The sequence below is a fragment of the Salmo salar genome, chromosome ssa23 (genome assembly GCF_905237065.1).
Source record: "Salmo salar chromosome ssa23, Ssal_v3.1, whole genome shotgun sequence".
In the NCBI taxonomy this organism is placed as follows: Eukaryota; Metazoa; Chordata; class Actinopteri; order Salmoniformes; family Salmonidae; genus Salmo; species Salmo salar.
In genome coordinates, this window is record NC_059464.1 from 43958366 (window position 1) to 43977710 (window position 19345).

Sequence of the window (19345 nt, forward strand, 5' to 3'; positions counted from 1 at the left end):
CCTCATTCTGGTGCCTGGATGTTAGTCTATATCAGTGTTTTCCCCCAATCCTGGGGAACCAACAGGGTGTCCTGTACATGTTATTTAAGGAGCAAAAGAAGATACATTTTTTTATTTAACTAGGCAAGTCAGTTAAGAACAAATTCTTATTTTCAATGACGGCCTAGGAACAGCAGCTGCCTGTTCAGGGGCAGAACGACAGATTTGTACCTTGTCAGCTCGGGGATTTGAACTTGCAACCTTTTGGTTACAAGTCCAACGCTCTAACCAGTGTTTCCCAATTGCATCTACGTGTTAATCTAATAATCTACAGCCCTAATTTACAAAGTACAATCTGTAATATGGTCAGCTGCTACTTTATGTGATTTGAGCACAAGATGTGCAACTTTAAACAGCCCCCCCCCAGGGGCTGTGAAGGAATAGTACAAGCAATGTAAAAAAAATTAAGTAATTGACTAAAAAAAAACAATTTCAAACCCTGACTGAAGCCATTGGCTGCTTATCCTCGTGTAGTGACACTAACGTATGTCAGTAAGGATTTGTTTTTTTTGTTGTTGCCTTGGTAACCTACACAAAACAACATCTAAACATGCACGGCCAACACCAAAACTAGTTTATTGACGTGACAAGGTTGTCCCCCACTCCACCCCAACAAAAGAAATGAAAGTAACAAATAAAATAAAAATCACCAACAAATAATCTTAAAATTCTTTATTCATAAACTTGATGCAAGTTTATAAATTACTGTACATGGTCAAAATTTGTTTTGAAATGGAAAAAAAATATGAACACAAACCAAAGCATGCCAACGGTGCAAAACTTGACAATCTGTCCACCATTTGCTGACGAGCAGAAAATAAATTCACAATTAGTCTAGATAGAGAAGATAAATGAACTTTATCAAAAACACTGGTCCAGTTACAGAGAAGCGTGCAAACCTATTCATCACAGAATGAACGACTGAACTGACTGACTACCCCAAAGTGATTGAGCTCCTAAACCCTGACCAGAGATTTGGGCCCTGTCCAGAAACAGGCTCCCCCTCTACCTACCCCCTAGATCGGGGACAGGCTCCCCCTCTACCTACCCCCTAGATCGGGGACAGGCTCCCCCTCTACCTAACCCCTAGATCGGGGACAGGCTCCCCCTCTACCTAACCCCTAGAGCGGGGACAGGCTCCCCCTCTACCTAACCCCTAGAGCGGGGACAGGCTCCCCCTCTACCTAACCCCTAGAGCGGGGACAGGCTCCCCCTCTACCTAACCCCTAGAGCGGGGACAGGCTCCCCCTCTACCTAACCCCTAGATCGGGGACAGGCTCCCCCTCTACCTAACCCCTAGATCGGGGACAGGCTCCCCCTCTACCTAACCCCTAGATCGGGGACAGGCTCCCCCTCTACCTAACCCCTAGATCGGGGACAGGCTCCCCCCTCTACCTAACCCCTAGATCGGGGACAGGCTCCCCCTCTACCTAACCCCTAGATCGGGGACAGGCTCCCCCTCTACCTAACCCCTAGATCAGGGACAGGCTCCCCCTCTACCTAACCCCTAGATCAGGGACAGGCTCCCCCTCTACCTTAACCCCTAGATCAGGGACAGGCTCCCCCCTCTACCTAACCCCTAGATCAGGGACAGGCTCCCCCTCTACCTTAACCCCTAGATCAGGGACAGGCTCCCCCCTACCTTAACCCCTAGATCAGGGACAGGCTCCCCCTCTACCTTAACCCCTAGATCAGGGACAGGCTCCCCCTCTACCTAACCCCTAGATCAGGGACAGGCTCCCCCTCTACCTTAACCCCTAGAGCGGGGACAGGCTCCCCCTCTACCTAACCCCTAGATCAGGGACAGGCTCCCCCTCTACCTTAACCCCTAGATCAGGGACAGGCTCCCCCTCTACCTAACCCCTAGATCAGGGACAGGCTCCCCCTCTACCTAACCCCTAGATCAGGGACAGGCTCCCCCTCTACCTAACCCCTAGATCAGGGACAGGCTCCCCCCCCTACCTAACCCCTAGATCAGGGACAGGCTCCCCCTCTACCTAACCCCTAGATCAGGGACAGGCTCCCCCTCTACCTAACCCCTAGATCGGAAAGGATTGGGCACGTGTAAGCAATAGGGCAACATATCCACCTATCCTATCATATTGCTTAACCCCTATCAAACTATAATCAGGGTAAAGTATCCAACGTCAAGATTAGTAGAGCTGATCTAGGATCAGGTCCCTCCTGTCCACAGTCATAATTATCTATGAAGAGGAATGATCCTAGATCTGCCACTCCTACTAAGACGCTTAATACATACAGCCTCAGTTCTCCACAAGTCCATGTCTGGGGGTAGGAAAGGGGGCGGTTGTAATCTGGACAGGATCTGGGTATCCGCAGGGTTCTAGAGACGTGCTAAAATGTTCTACTGAGTTGACCCTAAGTTACTTTAAATGGATTCACCATGTGAAGTTATAATCATATACTAACCATCAATTCTGTGCAGAAGTAACGGGACAAGCCTTTGGCTTTATCTCAAATGGCACCCAATTCCCTACATAGTGCACTACTTTAGACCAGAGCCCTGGTCAACAGTAGTGCCCTACTTTAGACCAGAGCCCTAGTCAACAGTAGTGCCCTACTTTAGACCAGAGCCCTATCGGGCTCCCCATGAGCCCTGGTCAACAGTAGTGCACTATATAGGGAATAAAATAGTGCCATGGTCATCTGGAGTTAAGTAGATGTAGTACAGAGTTAAAAACACATCCCACCCCCCCACCTGTCGACCCCTAGGAATACAAGAACCTGTGGCTACATCGCCATGCTCCACCTTTCTCCAGAAAATGGGCACACGCACGCTCAACGGTCGTAGATTTAACAACATGGTTGAAACTCCCTCCAGCAATGTAAATCCATGACATGAAGTGCGCGAGTCGTACACTTTGGGATGAAGGTGGAGAAGGGAGACACAGCCTGTATGATTCAGACTGGAAACATCATTCAGAACGCTATCAATAAGGAATAGAAGAGTTGATATTGAAATAAAAAAAAGTTTCCCCCTGATTCAGAAAAGGTGAGGTTCTTGAAGGACTTGGATTTGTTATTTTAGGTATATTGACCACTGAGGCACATCCTTGCCATTTTGTGCAAATATATATTTAACATTACAGATGAGATATTTAAAAGACCTCTTGCACTATCAAAAAACCCCATAGTAGCCTAGCCTGCATATATGTATTAGTTAAGAGGCTAAAGACAAACATACAGCAGGTGCCCATAATGTTTTTGATACCAGTCAAAGCATGGGGGTGGACATGCAGTAAGGGCCCTGGGTATCCCCAGGCACCCTATTCAGTGCACTACTGTTGACCAGGGCCCTATTCCCTATATGGGGCTCTGATCAATATTATAGGGAATAGGTTGCTATTTGGGACACAGATTATCCCCTCCAAAAGTAAACAGTTTGTTTACCTGAGTTTCGTTCAGTTCAAAACTGCTTTTGCAGAAAGTGTGAGACACCCCATAGGATAAAACACAGAGTGCATCCCAAATGGCACCATATTCCCTATTGGCCCTGGTCAAAAGTAGTGCACCCTATTCCCTATTGGCCCTGGTCAAAAGTAGTGCACCCTATACCCTATTGGCCCTGGTCAAAAGTAGTGCACCCTATACCCTATTGGCCCTGGTCAAAAGTAGTGCACCCTATACCCTATTGGCCCTGGTCAAAAGTAGTGCACCCAATTCCCTATTGGTCCTGGTCAAAAGTAGTGCACCCTATTCCCTATTGGCCCTGGTCAAAAGAAGTGCACCCTATTCCCTATTGGCCCTGGTCAAAAGTAGTGCACTCCATAGGGTGCCATTTGGGAGACATCTTATAGTAGCACTGCAGATGTGTTACACGAGAAACACTAAAAAAAAAGAAAAAAAAAAGAAAAAAGGGGTAAGTAACGGCATTCCAAAACTTCCGCATCAGTTCATAAGAGCAATTTATACTTACACAGTATAATACAGTAATCCTTCTTATTAGTACACATTTAAAAAAAAAAGATATTTAGCCAAACATTCTTGGTATACAAGGTGAAAAACACAGAACCTCACCATACACTGTTTATATGTTCAACCAAGCCTGGTATTCTACGTCCCAAACGGCAGCTTATTTCTCACATAGTGAACTACATTTGTTTGACCTAAGCCCTACCAAAGAAAGTAGTGCACTATATAAGGAAAGAGGGTGTCATCTGGGACATATCTAAGATGTTATTACTTTGCCAGGACAAGGAAGATCCCCCTACAATTAGTCAACTGTGTTTCAACTTAGGTAGCTATAGAATTTAGAATATATCACCCAATGAAAGGTTGTATACTATAGACCAGGGCTGCCCAACCCTCTTCCTGGAGATCTACTGTCCTGTAGAATTTCAGTCCAACCCTCTTCCTGGAGATCTACTGTCCTGTGGGTTTTCAGTCCAACCCTAATTTAACACACCTGATTCTACTAATTAGCTGCTCAACAAGACCTGAACTAGCTGAATCAGAACCGCTAAATTATGGTTGGACTGAAAACCAACAGGACAGAAGATCTCCAGGCAGAGGGTTGGCCAGCCTTGCTATAAGCCCAATGAAAACTCTGTCCTGTAATAATAGGAATAATAATATGATCGATTGAAAACATACAATTGTGTAAGTCTCACAAATGCTTTAACCTCCAATGAAAGCTGACTATAGTAAACTAACTAGTAACGTAACTGATGAAGGGTGTTTGTCTGAGGGAGAGGTAAAATAAAAATCACAGCTTTACAAGTTTGGTGCAGGAATGTGATAGAGTGAACGGTGAATAGCCACAGCATCTTTCATCAGTATGTCTTATGTGTGTTGTGACACGGAAGCCTCGTATACTACGCTCTAGCCTGGTTGGTCCCAGGTATGTTTTGTGCGGTCTTGTCAAGTCCTGTGACATTTTGGAAAGACCGTACAAAAAAATACAGATCTGGAACCAGGCCGTCAGCGTCTTTAAATGCAGTACAACAGTGGTCGTCATGTCATGAGCAGACCCACCAACCGCCAAATAAAAAGACCGGATTGTTATCTACTCATAAAGGCCTCTTAATGTTAGCATGGCGCTAACCACTAACTACAGGGCTACGTTAGCTCTGCTAATGCTAACTTCAGATGGCTATACCTTTAACCTCAGTGTCGGTTGGGAGGAACAAAACTATCTTAGTTTACATTCCTTAGAATAAAACAAGAGCGTCATAATGCTTATACAACACCTAGATCCAAAATGGCACCCCATTCCCAAGACACTACAATATTTTAGACCAGGGACCAATAGAGCTCTTGTCAAAAAGTAGTGCACTATGTAGGGAATAGGGTGCCGTTTGGGACAGAAACCTTCTGGCCTCACACCAGAGACATCCTCCTGCATTCTGCGGCAGGTAAGCACACCTGTTCTGCCTCCCCCCCCCCCAATGTTATATTTAAGACAGGTACATGGATTTACAAAATGACAGGTTCAACTATAGTACATGAATAATATTCAGACTGGGTGTGGTGACTGAGGATCAATAGCTGCATGCTACAGGACAGCAAGGAGATAGTATTGAGTGATTCCCTATATCAGGACTGCCCAACCCTCTTCCAGGAGATCTACCGTCCTGTGGGTTTTCAGTTCAACCCTAATTTAACACACCCGATTCTACTAATTAGCTGCTCAACAAGACCTTAACTAGCTGAATCAGATATGCTACATTAGGGTTGGACTGAAAACCTACAGGACAGTAGATCTCCAGGAAGAGGGTTGGACTGAAAACCTACAGGACAGTAGATCTCCAGGAAGAGGGTTGGACTGAAAACCTACAGGACAGTAGATCTCCAGGAAGAGGGTTGGACTGAAAACCTACAGGACAGTAGATCTCCAGGAAGAGGGTTGGGGCAGCCCTGGGCTACATAGTTTACTGCTTTTGACCATCCATTTATCTGAAACCCACAGCAAAGATGCTTTGCTTTATTTCTAAGAGCTTTGTCAACATCCTACGTTTGTATTCCCAATGGGCCCCGGCCAAAAGTAGTTTAGTAAGTAGGGAATAGGATGTCATTTAGGACAGAACCTCACGACTCAGTTTAAAGCCCCTCCTGCATCCTAGTCACACACCATTTTGTCACCAATCTGGCTCATGGGACATTAAACAAGCCAGCAAGTACAATTACAATTTTAAGCGTATAATATTTTAACAATGCCTGCAATTTGTACCAGTAAATATTACACAAAATGAGGAGGAATAAGGAGCAGTGTCACGAAAGATGACATCACTGAAAACATCTTCTTCGCTTTAAATTCAAACGGTCACCACAGAGCTTTCAGTTAAATCCCACTGACCATGCCGTGGCGGTAAGGTAAGAGCTGACAGAGTCACACTAAAAACAGAGAAGGACATGGCGACGAACAAACCAGCCAGCTCTCGTCTTGTCAGAACATCAGTGTTCTCTCTCCCAGGAGAAACAGATGGTGACTTTATGTCAAGCCCATGTTGTCACACCAGCGTATGTACAGAAGAAGAAAAAAGCCATTCTCCAAATTTTTTTGAGAGAAGGGAAAACAAGAACCTTTCTGTGTAGATAAAAAAAAAAAATGATGCCCTCAGTCTCCACAAACACGCCCCTCAGAGGAAGTGGAGTGACGTGAGAGCGAGAGGGGGAGGAGGAGGAAGTCTAGCCTATTGTTGGACCAGGCAGAGAGGAGAGATACTGGTCAACTGAGCCGACGGCGACAGACGAGATGGAAGAATTTTTGTCAGTTGGTTTCCAGGAGAAAGATGATTTACTTACTCCTGATAAGTCAGAAGGGAGAAAATAGTCCCCCCCCCCAAAAAAATAAAACTAAACAAAAGAAAGTTTTTGACCCGAAGACATTATTCTGTTCCCAGTGAGTATAAGGAGTGACTTCTTTACCCGTCTTCTTTAGGAGGTGTGTACCAGCCTGAACAAAAAATAACACAGGAGGTTGCCATAGTACCCACTGGTGTATATATTATCAATATTATATATTATTCAAGCTCATATGGATTGATAATTGGGACTTACCATTCTTTTCGTGAATCTGGACCAGGGATTTGTATGACTGTTGTGCTCTGGCAAGATTGTACTGGTTCTGAAAGGGGGGAAAAAAGTAAAAATAAAAACAGATCAGACTCATCTTCAACAACCTCCTCCAACTGGTAACAATTCCCAGGATGTTGAATGCATTAGCCTACCTTATTGGCTCCAAACTGCACTCTGGCTTTTCCTTTGACTAAAGTGGCATTGATCTGCATGATCACAGACTCTATGGAATAGGCACTGCTCCAGCCCTGGAACAACGTATAGAAATACATCATTAGACCGGTTTTCACCTGGTCACTTCTGTCAGAAGAGAGACTTATTTAAAAAATGTTTAAGACAATTGAGCTAAGAGAAAGAAAGCGCCAACTTCCTCAACCACTTTGGTTAGGGATGAACATTGTGTGAATGGTTAAATATGATCCAGACCTGTTTTGTGAGAAGTTCCATACACAAGGCCCCTCCGCCAAGAACGTAACTGAAACAGAATGAATGGAGAGAAGCATCAGCTCGGTACCAGTTCAAGATGGAGAAGTACCAGGACCGGTCCACAAAACCAGACAACGATTAGGCCCATCTCAATCTTGTCATTTAGCAGACACTCAACGTACCAGTGTATTCAACATAAAATAGCTATGTACGACAACTACATATCACAGTAGGTATAAGAATGTGTTCTTAACTGACTTGCCTAGTTAAATAAAGGTAAAAATAAAAATATATATATAAAAAAGAAGGTATGTTCCTTTTATCATCAAACTACATTGGTTAAAACAGTAGTTCAGAATGATTTGCATTAGTGATGGATAAGGACACAATGAACCCGACCCCTCCAAGGACACAATGAGGCCGACCCCTCCAAGGACACAATGAACCCGACCCCTCCAAGGACACAATGAGGACGACCCCTCCAAGGACACAATGAACCCGACCCCTCCAAGGACACAATGAACCCGACCCCTCCAACGACACAATGAACCCGACCCCTCCAAGGACACAATGAACCCGACCCCTCCAAGGACACAATGAACCCGACCCCTCCAAGGACACAATGAACCCGACCCCTCCAAGGACACAATGAACCCGACCCCTCCAAGGACACAATGAACCCGACCCCTCCAAGGACACAATGAACCCGACCCCTCCAAGGACACAATGAACCCGACCCCTCCAAGGACACAATGAACCCGACCCCTCCAAGGACACAATGAACCCGACCCCTCCAAGGACACAATGAACCCGACCCCTCCAAGGACACAATGAGGACGACCCCTCCAAGGACACAATGAACCCGACCCCTCCAAGGACACAATGAACCCGACCCCTCCAAGGACACAATGAACCCGACCCCTCCAAGGACACAATGAACCCGACCCCTCCAAGGACACAATGAGGACGACCCCTCCAAGGACACAATGAGGACGACCCCTCCAAGGACACAATGAACCCGACCCCTCCAAGGACACAATGAACCCGACCCCTCCAAGGACACAATGAACCCGACCCCTCCAACGACACAATGAGGACGACCCCTCCAAGGACACAATGAGGACGACCCCTCCAAGGACACAATGAGGACGACCCCTCCAAGGACACAATGAACCCGACCCCTCCAAGGACACAATGAGGACGACCCCTCCAAGGACACAATGAACCCGACCCCTCCAACGACACAATGAGGACGACCCCTCCAACGACGCAATGAACCCGACCCCTCCAAGGACACAATGAGGACGACCCCTCCAAGGACACAATGAGGACGACCCCTCCAAGGACACAATGAGGACGACCCCTCCAAGGACACAATGAACCCGACCCCTCCAAGGACACAATGAACCCGACCCCTCCAAGGACACAATGAACCCGACCCCTCCAAGGACACAATGAACCCGACCCCTCCAAGGACACAATGAGGACGACCCCTCCAAGGACACAATGAACCCGACCCCTCCAAGGACACAATGAGGACGACCCCTCCAAGGACACAATGAGGACGACCCCTCCAAGGACACAATGAACCCGACCCCTCCAAGGACACAATGAACCCGACCCCTCCAAGGACACAATGAGGACGACCCCTCCAAGGACACAATGAGGACGACCCCTCCAAGGACACAATGAACCCGACCCCTCCAAGGACACAATGAACCCGACCCCTCCAAGGACACAATGAGGACGACCCCTCCAAGGACACAATGAGGACGACCCCTCCAAGGACACAATGAACCCGACCCCTCCAAGGACACAATGAGGACGACCCCTCCAAGGACACAATGAGGACGACCCCTCCAAGGACACAATGAACCCGACCCCTCCAAGGACACAATGAACCCGACCCCTCCAAGGACACAATGAACCCGACCCCTCCAACGACACAATGAACCCGATCCCTCCAAGGACACAATGAATAGAATCGACAGACTGACAAAGAGTATTGTATTTGGGTAGAAACAGACGCAGAGAGAGAGAGAGAAAGTCCATCCAGACTTCAATGAGCAGCACTCACCCGCCAGACAGCACAGGAGAGACAACCCGTACGAACGGTGGGTCAAAGGGAAAGTTATCCTGCAAGAGACAAACAACAAGAAATCTTTTTAGCTCAAAACCTCTTTCACATCCAATAAAAGCCAAATTAATATATAATTTTTCATTAAAAAAAAGAGAAAGAAAATCAATCAACAAATGAAACTCACTTTATATGAGAAACTGAGCAGAATGTAGTCCACCCCTTCCTTCTCCTTCATAACTTGCAAGTCACTATGTAAGGGACTATCTGGGTCTACCCTGTTAAAATAAATGACAATGATTACACTATATTATCCAGATTTAGACAGAGAGGAAACTACACATCTCTATGATATAATACCTGGATCTGAATACTTACGTTCTTATTTTGACGTGCCATTCATAAAGGCTGTCATTGACTAGCTCCACTGAATAAATACCTGGAAATGAATAACAAGATATACAGGTGAACATCACTGTTAAAACAGACAGATTTTGATGGGGATTTTTTTCTTCAATTATGCCAATTACATTTTCCAAGGGGCGTGGACATCGACCCTAAGGAGTTAATAAACATGTTATGATAGTTTTCATCAGCCCAGATCTACAAGCACTGAAGGGTTTGAGCCAATGGGGAGAGGGTAGACGCCGAGCGGGTTGAGCCAATGGGGAGAGGGTAGACGCCGAACGGGTTGAGCCAATGGGGAGAGGGTAGACGCCGAACGGGTTGAGCCAATGGGGAGAGGGTAGACGCCGAACGGGTTGAGCCAATGGGGAGAGGGTAGACGCCGAACGGGTTGAGCCAATGGGGATGTATAGACGCTGAACGGGTTGAGCCAATGGGGAAGAGTAGACACTGTACTGTACACTGTGAGGGCCAAATGGGGAGGGGTAGACACTAAAGGGTGAGGGCCAAATGGAGAGGGGTAGACACTAAAGGGTGTGGGCCAAATGGGGGAGGGGTAGACACTAAAGGGTGAGGGCCAAATGGGGGAGGGGTAGACACTAAAGGGTGAGGGCCAACTGGAGAGGGGTAGACACTAAAGGGTGAGGGCCAAGTGGGGAGGGGTAGACACTAAAGGGTGAGGGCCAAGTGGGGAGGGGTAGACACTAAAGGGTGAGGGCCAAGTGGGGAGGGGTAGACACTAAAGGGTGAGGGCCAAGTGGGGAGGGGTAGACACTAAAGGGTGAGGGCCAAATGGGGAGGGGTAGACACTAAAGGGTGAGGGCCAACTGGTAGACACTAAAGGGTGAGGGCCAAATGGAGAGGGGTAGACACTAAAGGGTGAGGGCCAAATGGAGAGGGGTAGACACTAAAGGGTGAGGGCCAAATGGGGAGGGGTAGACACTAAAGGGTGAGGGCCAACTGGTAGACACTAAAGGGTGAGGGCCAAATGGAGAGGGGTAGACACTAAAGGGTGAGGGCCAAATGGAGAGGGGTAGACACTAAAGGGTGAGGGCCAACTGGAGAGGGGTAGACACTAAAGGGTGAGGGCCAACTGGTAGACACTAAAGGGTGAGGGCCAAATGGGGAGGGGTAGACACTAAAGGGTGAGGGCCAAATGGGGAGGGGTAGACACTAAAGGGTGAGGGCCAACTGGTAGACACTAAAGGGTGAGGGCCAAATGGGGAGGGGTAGACACTAAAGGGTGAGGGCCAAATGGAGAAGGGTAGACACTAAAGGGTGAGGGCCAAATGGAGAGGGGTAGACACTAAAGGGTGAGGGCCAACTGGTAGACACTAAAGGGTGAGGGCCAACTGGAGAGGGCTAGACACTAAAGGGTGAGGGCCAAATGGAGAGGGGTAGACACTAAAGGGTGAGGGCCAACTGGAGAGGGGTAGACACTAAAGGGTGAGGGCCAAATGGGGAGGGGTAGACACTAAAGGGTGAGGGCCAAATGGAGAGGGGTAGACACTAAAGGGTGAGGGCCAACTGGGGAGGGGTAGACACTAAAGGGTGAGGGCCAAATGGAGAGGGGTAGACACTAAAGGGTGAGGGCCAAATGGAGAGGGGTAGACACTAAAGGGTGAGGGCCAACTGGGGGTAGACACTAAAGGGTGAGGGCCAAATGGAGAGGGGTAGACACTAAAGGGTGAGGGCCAAGTGGGGAGGGGTAGACACTAAAGGGTGAGGGCCAACTGGGGAGGGGTAGACACTAAAGGGTGAGGGCCAAATGGAGAGGGGTAGACACTAAAGGGTGAGGGGCCAAATGGGGAGGGGTAGACACTAAAGGGTGAGGGCCAAATGGAGAGGGGTAGACACTAAAGGGTGAGGGCCAAATGGGGAGGGGTAGACACTAAAGGGTGAGGGCCAACTGGGGAGGGGTAGACACTAAAGGGTGAGGGGCCAAATGGAGAGGGGTAGACACTAAAGGGTGAGGGCCAACTGGAGAGGGGTAGACACTAAAGGGTGAGGGCCAAATGGAGAGGGGTAGACACTAAAGGGTGAGGGCCAACTGGAGAGGGGTAGACACTAAAGGGTGAGGGCCAACTGGGGAGGGGTAGACACTAAAGGGTGAGGGCCAACTGGGGAGGGGTAGACACTAAAGGGTGAGGGCCAAATGGAGAGGGGTAGACACTAAAGGGTGAGGGCCAAATGGAGAGGGGTAGACACTAAAGGGTGAGGGCCAAATGGAGAGGGGTAGACACTAAAGGGTGAGGGCCAAATGGAGAGGGGTAGACACTAAAGGGTGAGGGCCAAATGGAGAGGGGTAGACACTAAAGGGTGAGGGCCAACTGGTAGACACTAAAGGGTGAGGGCCAACTGGTAGACACTAAAGGGTGAGGGCCAACTGGTAGACACTAAAGGGTGAGGGCCAACTGGAGAGGGGTAAACACTAAAGGGTGAGGGCCAAATGGAGAGGGGTAGACACTAAAGGGTGAGGGCCAAATGGAGAGGGGTAGACACTAAAGGGTGAGGGCCAAATGGTAGACACTAAAGGGTGAGGGCCAAATGGTAGACACTAAAGGGTGAGGGCCAACTGGGGAGGGTAGACACTAAAGGGTGAGGGCCAAATGGGGAGGGGTAGACACTAAAGGGTGAGGGCCAAATGGAGAGGGGTAGACACTAAAGGGTGAGGGCCAAATGGAGAGGGGTAGACACTAAAGGGTGAGGGCCAAATGGGGAGGGGTAGACACTAAAGGGTGAGGGCCAAATGGAGAGGGGTAGACACTAAAGGGTGAGGGGCCAACTGGGGAGGGGTACACACTAAAGGGTGAGGGCCAAATGGGGAGGGGTAGACACTAAAGGGTGAGGGCCAAATGGAGAGGGGTAGACACTAAAGGGTGAGGGCCAAATGGGGAGGGGTAGACACTAAAGGGTGAGGGCCAAATGGGGAGGGGTAGACACTAAAGGGTGTGGGCCAACTGGGGAGGGGTAGACACTAAAGGGTGAGGGCCAACTGGAGAGGGGTAGACACTAAAGGGTGAGGGCCAACTGGAGAGGGGTAGACACTAAAGGGTGAGGGCCAAATGGTAGACACTAAAGGGTGAGGGCCAACTGGGGAGGGGTAGACACTAAAGGGTGAGGGCCAACTGGAGAGGGGTAGACACTAAAGGGTGAGGGCCAAATGGTAGACACTAAAGGGTGAGGGCCAACTGGGGAGGGGTAGACACTAAAGGGTGAGGGCCAAGTGGGGAGGGGTAGACACTAAAGGGTGAGGGCCAAATGGTAGACACTAAAGGGTGAGGGCCAAATGGGGAGGGGTAGACACTAAAGGGTGAGGGCCAAGTGGAGAGGGGTAGACACTAAAGGGTGAGGGCCAACTGGAGAGGGGTAGACACTAAAGGGTGTGGGCCAAATGGGGAGGGGTAGACACTAAAGGGTGAGGGCCAAATGGGGAGGGGTAGACACTAAAGGGTGAGGGCCAAATGGAGAGGGGTAGACACTAAAGGGTGAGGGCCAACTGGAGAGGGGTAGACACTAAAGGGTGAGGGCCAAATGGGGAGGGGTAGACACTAAAGGGTGAGGGCCAAATGGAGAGGGGTAGACACTAAAGGGTGAGGGCCAACTGGTAGACACTAAAGGGTGAGGGCCAACTGGTAGACACTAAAGGGTGAGGGCCAACTGGTAGACACTAAAGGGTGAGGGCCAACTGGTAGACACTAAAGGGTGAGGGCCAAGTGGGGAGGGGTAGACACTAAAGGGTGAGGGCCAAATGGGGAGGGGTAGACACTAAAGGGTGAGGGCCAAATGGGGAGGGGTAGACACTAAAGGGTGTGGGCCAAATGGGGAGGGGTAGACACTAAAGGGTGAGGGCCAAATGGAGAGGGGTAGACACTAAAGGGTGAGGGCCAACTGGAGAGGGCTAGACACTAAAGGGTGAGGGCCAAATGGGGAGGGGTAGACACTAAAGGGTGAGGGCCAACTGGTAGACACTAAAGGGTGAGGGCCAACTGGGGGGGGTAGACACTAAAGGGTGAGGGCCAACTGGGGAGGGGTAGACACTAAAGGGTGAGGGCCAAATGGAGAGGGGTAGACACTAAAGGGTGAGGGCCAACTGGAGAGGGGTAGACACTAAAGGGTGAGGGCCAAATGGAGAGGGGTAGACACTAAAGGGTGAGGGCCAACTGGAGAGGGGTAGACACTAAAGGGTGAGGGCCAAATGGAGAGGGGTAGACACTAAAGGGTGAGGGCCAAACTGGAGAGGGGTAGACACTAAAGGGTGAGGGCCAAATGGGGTAGACACTAAAGGGTGAGGGCCAAATGGGGAGGGTAGACACTAAAGGGTGAGGGCCAAACTGGGGAGGGGTAGACACTAAAGGGTGAGGGCCAAATGGAGAGGGGTAGACACTAAAGGGTGAGGGCCAACTGGGAGAGGGGTAGACACTAAAGGGTGTGGGCCAAATGGGGGTAGACACTAAAGGGTGAGGGCCAAATGGAGAGGGGTAGACACTAAAGGGTGAGGGCCAAATGGAGAGGGGTAGACACTAAAGGGTGAGGGCCAACTGGTAGACACTAAAGGGTGAGGGCCAACTGGAGAGGGGTAGACACTAAAGGGTGAGGGCCAAATGGAGAGGGGTAGACACTAAAGGGTGAGGGCCAAATGGGGAGGGGTAGACACTAAAGGGTGAGGGCCAAATGGGGGAGGGGTAGACACTAAAGGGTGAGGGCCAAATGGGGAGGGGTAGACACTAAAGGGTGTGGGCCAAATGGGGAGGGGTAGACACTAAAGGGTGAGGGCCAAATGGAGAGGGGTAGACACTAAAGGGTGAGGGCCAAATGGAGAGGGGTAGACACTAAAGGGTGAGGGCCAACTGGAGAGGGGTAGACACTAAAGGGTGAGGGCCAACTGGTAGACACTAAAGGGTGAGGGCCAAATGGAGAGGGGTAGACACTAAAGGGTGTGGGCCAAATGGGGAGGGGTAGACACTAAAGGGTGTGGGCCAAATGGGGAGGGGTAGACACTAAAGGGTGAGGGCCAAATGGAGAGGGGTAGACACTAAAGGGTGAGGGCCAACTGGAGAGGGCTAGACACTAAAGGGTGAGGGCCAAATGGGGAGGGGTAGACACTAAAGCGTGAGGGCCAAATGGAGAGGGGTAGACACTAAAGGGTGAGGGCCAACTGGTAGACACTAAAGGGTGAGGGCCAACTGGGGAGGGCTAGACACTAAAGGGTGAGGGCCAAATGGAGAGGGGTAGACACTAAAGGGTGAGGGCCAAATGGAGAGGGGTAGACACTAAAGGGTGAGGGCCAAATGGAGAGGGGTAGACACTAGGGTGAGGGCCAACTGGAGAGGGGTAGACACTAAAGGGTGAGGGCCAAGTGGGGAGGGGTAGACACTAAAGGGTGAGGGCCAAGTGGGGAGGGGTAGACACTAAAGGGTGAGGGCCAAGTGGGGAGGGGTAGACACTAAAGGGTGAGGGCCAAGTGGGGAGGGGTAGACACTAATGGTTTGGAGCGTTTTAGTAGTGTCAGCTCTGCATGCAAATTGACTAGTTGAGACATAAAAAGGATATTGATAGAAAAGTGAACTCATCTATTACAGTAAAATAATGTCTCGATGTGTTTCGGTGTCCACATGACCGATTCTTTCGGACAAAACCTCAAATGTAAATAGCGAGTTGAAACCGCTTGTCAGAGAGGAAGATATGATCTCTCAACTTAGTTGGCGTGAGGTAAAAATCACAAAAAAAAAAAACAGGAATTGAAATGAATTCGATATATCGCCCAGTCCTAAGCTGTACCAGGCCAGGACTCACCTGTCTTATAACTCTGTGATCTGTAGATCTCCCTGAGTTCCTTCATGAGACGATCGGAGGCCTGAACGGAACCAGAGACGGCGCCCTGAAACAGGCATCACAACACCACTGGGATCAGAACCAGGCTAACAGAGCACCGTTTCTCAATCCAGTCCTCCAGGACCACACCTACTTTTGATCTATTCCAAAAAACACTCACATACCTGATTTAGCCAATCATGGGCTTTATGATTAGTTAACTTGTTTAATCAGGTGAGCTAGTTTTTGGAATGGATTAAATATGGCTGGTGGTCCCCAAGGACTAGGTTGAGAAAAAAAACAGAGAGACTATACAACTGAAGAAATGTTCCCATCCCCCCCTGAAAAAGAAGAAAGAAACCTTACCGAATGAGCACTTACGTTCAAGTGGTCCTGCCTCTGGTTCTTACGGATCTTCTCAAGGATGGCCAGGTTCTCCTTCAAATCAAATTGTATTTATATAGCACATTTCGTACCAAAAAGAAAATGCAGTAGGAAGTGCCTCATTTAATAATAAAAATGTAGAATTTATTTGTAAAATATATATAAGATAGTAAAACAATAGTAAAAGACTACACAGTATAATGAAATGCTTACTTGCAAATTTCTCCTATGAATTACATTAGAGAATAAAAGTATAAAAATTGTACTGCGTAAAATAATGTAACAATCATAAAAATAACATTTAGGGAAGGCGTAGTCTGGGTACCAGTCTAACACGCCACTCCATGTCATTTTCCAAAGAGACTTGCCTTTTCGTCAATCTCAACATTCATTATGCAGCTGGGATTTATGGCAGAGTTGGTCATTGGTGGTTGGAAATAACATTTTAACAGGTTTCCACTGAAGCAATTGTAATGACAGTCCACCACAACACACCCAAGAGGTTCCTGATTAGCAAGGGGGTTGTCTGTGTTCATTTTCATTGTGTATTAAAAACAGTTTGAGATCATTGTGAGGGGACTTCGCCAGTGGTTGAATGGGAAATAGGAACTTCCCAGGAAAATGTTGTCCGAGGTTGCAACAGTAACCAAGGGTGGTGGGGCTTAGCGAAGGGTCAATTGCAGTATGTATTTAGTTAGCGAATTTAGAAATTAGCTAGCAACTTTTGACAGACTGGTTTCGACAGGACAAAATCAGCTACTTTTTAAAAACTGAAAAGGTTGTGAGCTACTATTTTTGTATAGCTTTCAAATAAGCACATTCATCTCCTCTCCCCTGCAACACTTCACCAGGTCCTTGGTGTACAAGAGATGTGTCCTCTAAATATACCTGGTAAAATAATGGTTAATAAACTATCAAGGGGATCCATAAAATTATATTTTGTATTTCCTGAATTCTGTTCTCTGTTTTACATTTCCTGGTTAGGGATTTTCCCCAGTTTTTTTTACACTCAATATTACAATTATTTACAGAGAAACAGACTATTGATAATGTCAAAGCCTAATGTTCGTTTCCATTAATTCTACACTATAGCTAAAGGTAAATCACTCAGTTCTGCTAACACTAGCTAGTCCTCTCTGGCACCATTCGTCTTGTTTGAGCTCGTAGGTCTCGCAGCGTGCGTTTCCTGAAAAGGCATCTGCTGGAGCCAGACCCTATTGGCCTCTTTGGTAAACGACACGGAGTACAAGGAGTGGAATGTAATAGCTGAACAAACACAACCAGGCTAGGGAAGACGGTAAAAAGAAAAGTCAACTATATACACTGAGCATAACAAACATCAGGAACACCTAATATTGAGTTGCACCCCCCCCACCCCCTTTTGCTAAAAGTGTTTAAAGCGTTCCACAGGGCTGGTGGCCCATGTTGAGTCCAATGCTTCCCACAGTATGGTCAAGTTGGTTGAATAATCTTGATACACTGATTTTTTTTGTTGGCATCCCCCCTCCCTTTTTCTCCCCAATTTTGTGGTATCCAAATTGGTAGTTACAGTCTTGTCCCATCGCTGCTACTCCTGTACGGACTCGGGAGAGGCGAAGGCCGAGAGCCGTGCGTCCTACGAAACACAACCCAAACAAGCCGCGCTGCTTCTTGACACAACTCTCACTTAACCTGAAAGCCAGCCGCACCAACGTGTCGGGAGGAAACACCGTATACCTAGCGACCGTGTCAGCGTGCATGCGCCAAACCTGCCACAGGAGTAGCTGGGGCGCGATGGTACAAGGAAATCTCGGGCGGCTAAACCCTCCCCTAACCTGGACGACACTGGGCCAATTGTACGCCGCCTCATGGGTCTCCCGGTCGCAACACAGCCCAGGATCAAACCCGTGTCTGTAGTGACACCTCAAGCACTCAATGGTATAAAAATCCTTCTTTCACCCGTCTCCTCCTCTTCAACTACACTTAAGTGGATTGAACAAGTGACATCAATAAGGGATCATAGACTGACCAGCTGAAAGCTATGTCATGGAAAGAGCAAGTGTTCTTAATGTTTCGTAGACAGATAGAGACAGACGCACGCAGGGTAATTACCTTCTCTATTCCGTCGTCCTCTGACTTCTTCCCGTCCACTGGCTCCTCTTCCTTCATCTCATAGTGGTCCAGGTCTTCAATGTCCTGCTGAACACAATCTATAGTTTTATTGCATATAGTATAGAAACACAAGAGAATGTATATACGGCACAAGAAGTTTATGATGAACGTGGACATTATCCGTCTATATACACATCATTGCACATAGTAGGGTTGGGTGATGTCTTAAATGACAGATCGTCCAATCCAAACATAGCAGGAATAGACGATTGGGGTCAATTGGTGGGAAGAAGGCAATATAAAAGGACACATTGCTAGGCCTAAACAGTGTTAGACCTAGTTATTTTGGCTAGCCTAGGCTACAGAATGATTTACGAATTGATAGGACTTTCTTTAGTCCATAAAAATACTTATATCTCTTATATTAGCCTTTTAAAAACAATTATATCCGTGTCAAATTATTTATTTTTTAAATTAACATTTCTTTATTTAACCTTTAAAGGCAAGTCAGTTAAGAAAAAAAAAATCTGATTTACAATTACGGCCTACCCCGGACAACGCTGGGCCAATTGTGCACCGCCCTATGGGACTCCCAATCACGGCCAGATGTGATGCAGCCTGGATTCGAACCAGGGACTGCAGTGACGCCACTAGCACTGAGATGCAGTGGCTTAGACCGCTACGCCACTCGGGAGCCCAAGTCAAATGTCAAGCTACAATCTACATTATTAATAACAATGCACGACAACAGTCTAACCACCTAATAAATTGTATTCAGAAAGTATTCACACCTCTTGACTTCTTCCACATTTTGTTGTGTTACAGCCAGAACATAAAATTGATTACATTGAGATTGTGTCACTGGCCTACACACAATATCCCATAATGTCGAAAGTGGATATGTTTTTCAGCATTTTTACAAAAGAAATACAAATAAAAAGCTGAGTCAATAAGTATTCAACCCTTTTGTTATGACAAGCCTAAATAAGTTCAGGAGTTAAAAAATATGCTTAACATAAGTTGCATGGACTCACTCTGTGAACAATAATAGTGGTTAACATGATTTCTGAA

At 47.9% G+C, this 19345-nt stretch overlaps 1 protein-coding gene across 5 annotated transcripts in view; it reads right to left on the reverse strand.

Moving 5' to 3' along the window:
- Nucleotides 1-696: 696 nt before the first annotated feature.
- The window catches only part of LOC106584716 (ubiquitin-conjugating enzyme E2 Q2), a 31517-nt gene continuing 12868 nt past the window's right edge, over nt 697-19345 (reverse strand). The window contains exons 5-15 of one of the 5 annotated variants that reach the window (XR_006761459.1): nt 18275-18361; nt 16166-16237; nt 15782-15866; nt 9959-10019; nt 9768-9858; nt 9581-9639; nt 7504-7552; nt 7230-7325; nt 7060-7126; nt 1084-6955; nt 697-1048 (exon numbers count right to left, since the gene is read on the reverse strand). Coding sequence is in view for 4 of the 5 variants with exons in the window: in XM_014170233.2 (XP_014025708.1) it covers nt 6924-6955; nt 7060-7126; nt 7230-7325; nt 7504-7552; nt 9581-9639; nt 9768-9858; nt 9959-10019; nt 15782-15866; nt 16166-16237; nt 18275-18361 (699 nt within the window). In the remaining variant the exon portion in view is untranslated. Of the gene's footprint in view, nt 6956-7059; nt 7127-7229; nt 7326-7503; nt 7553-9580; nt 9640-9767; nt 9859-9958; nt 10020-15781; nt 15867-16165; nt 16238-18274; nt 18362-19345 lie in introns of all 5 variants that reach the window. The other 4 variants (XM_014170236.2, XM_014170234.2, XM_014170235.2 and 1 more) reach the window with 4 other exon arrangements.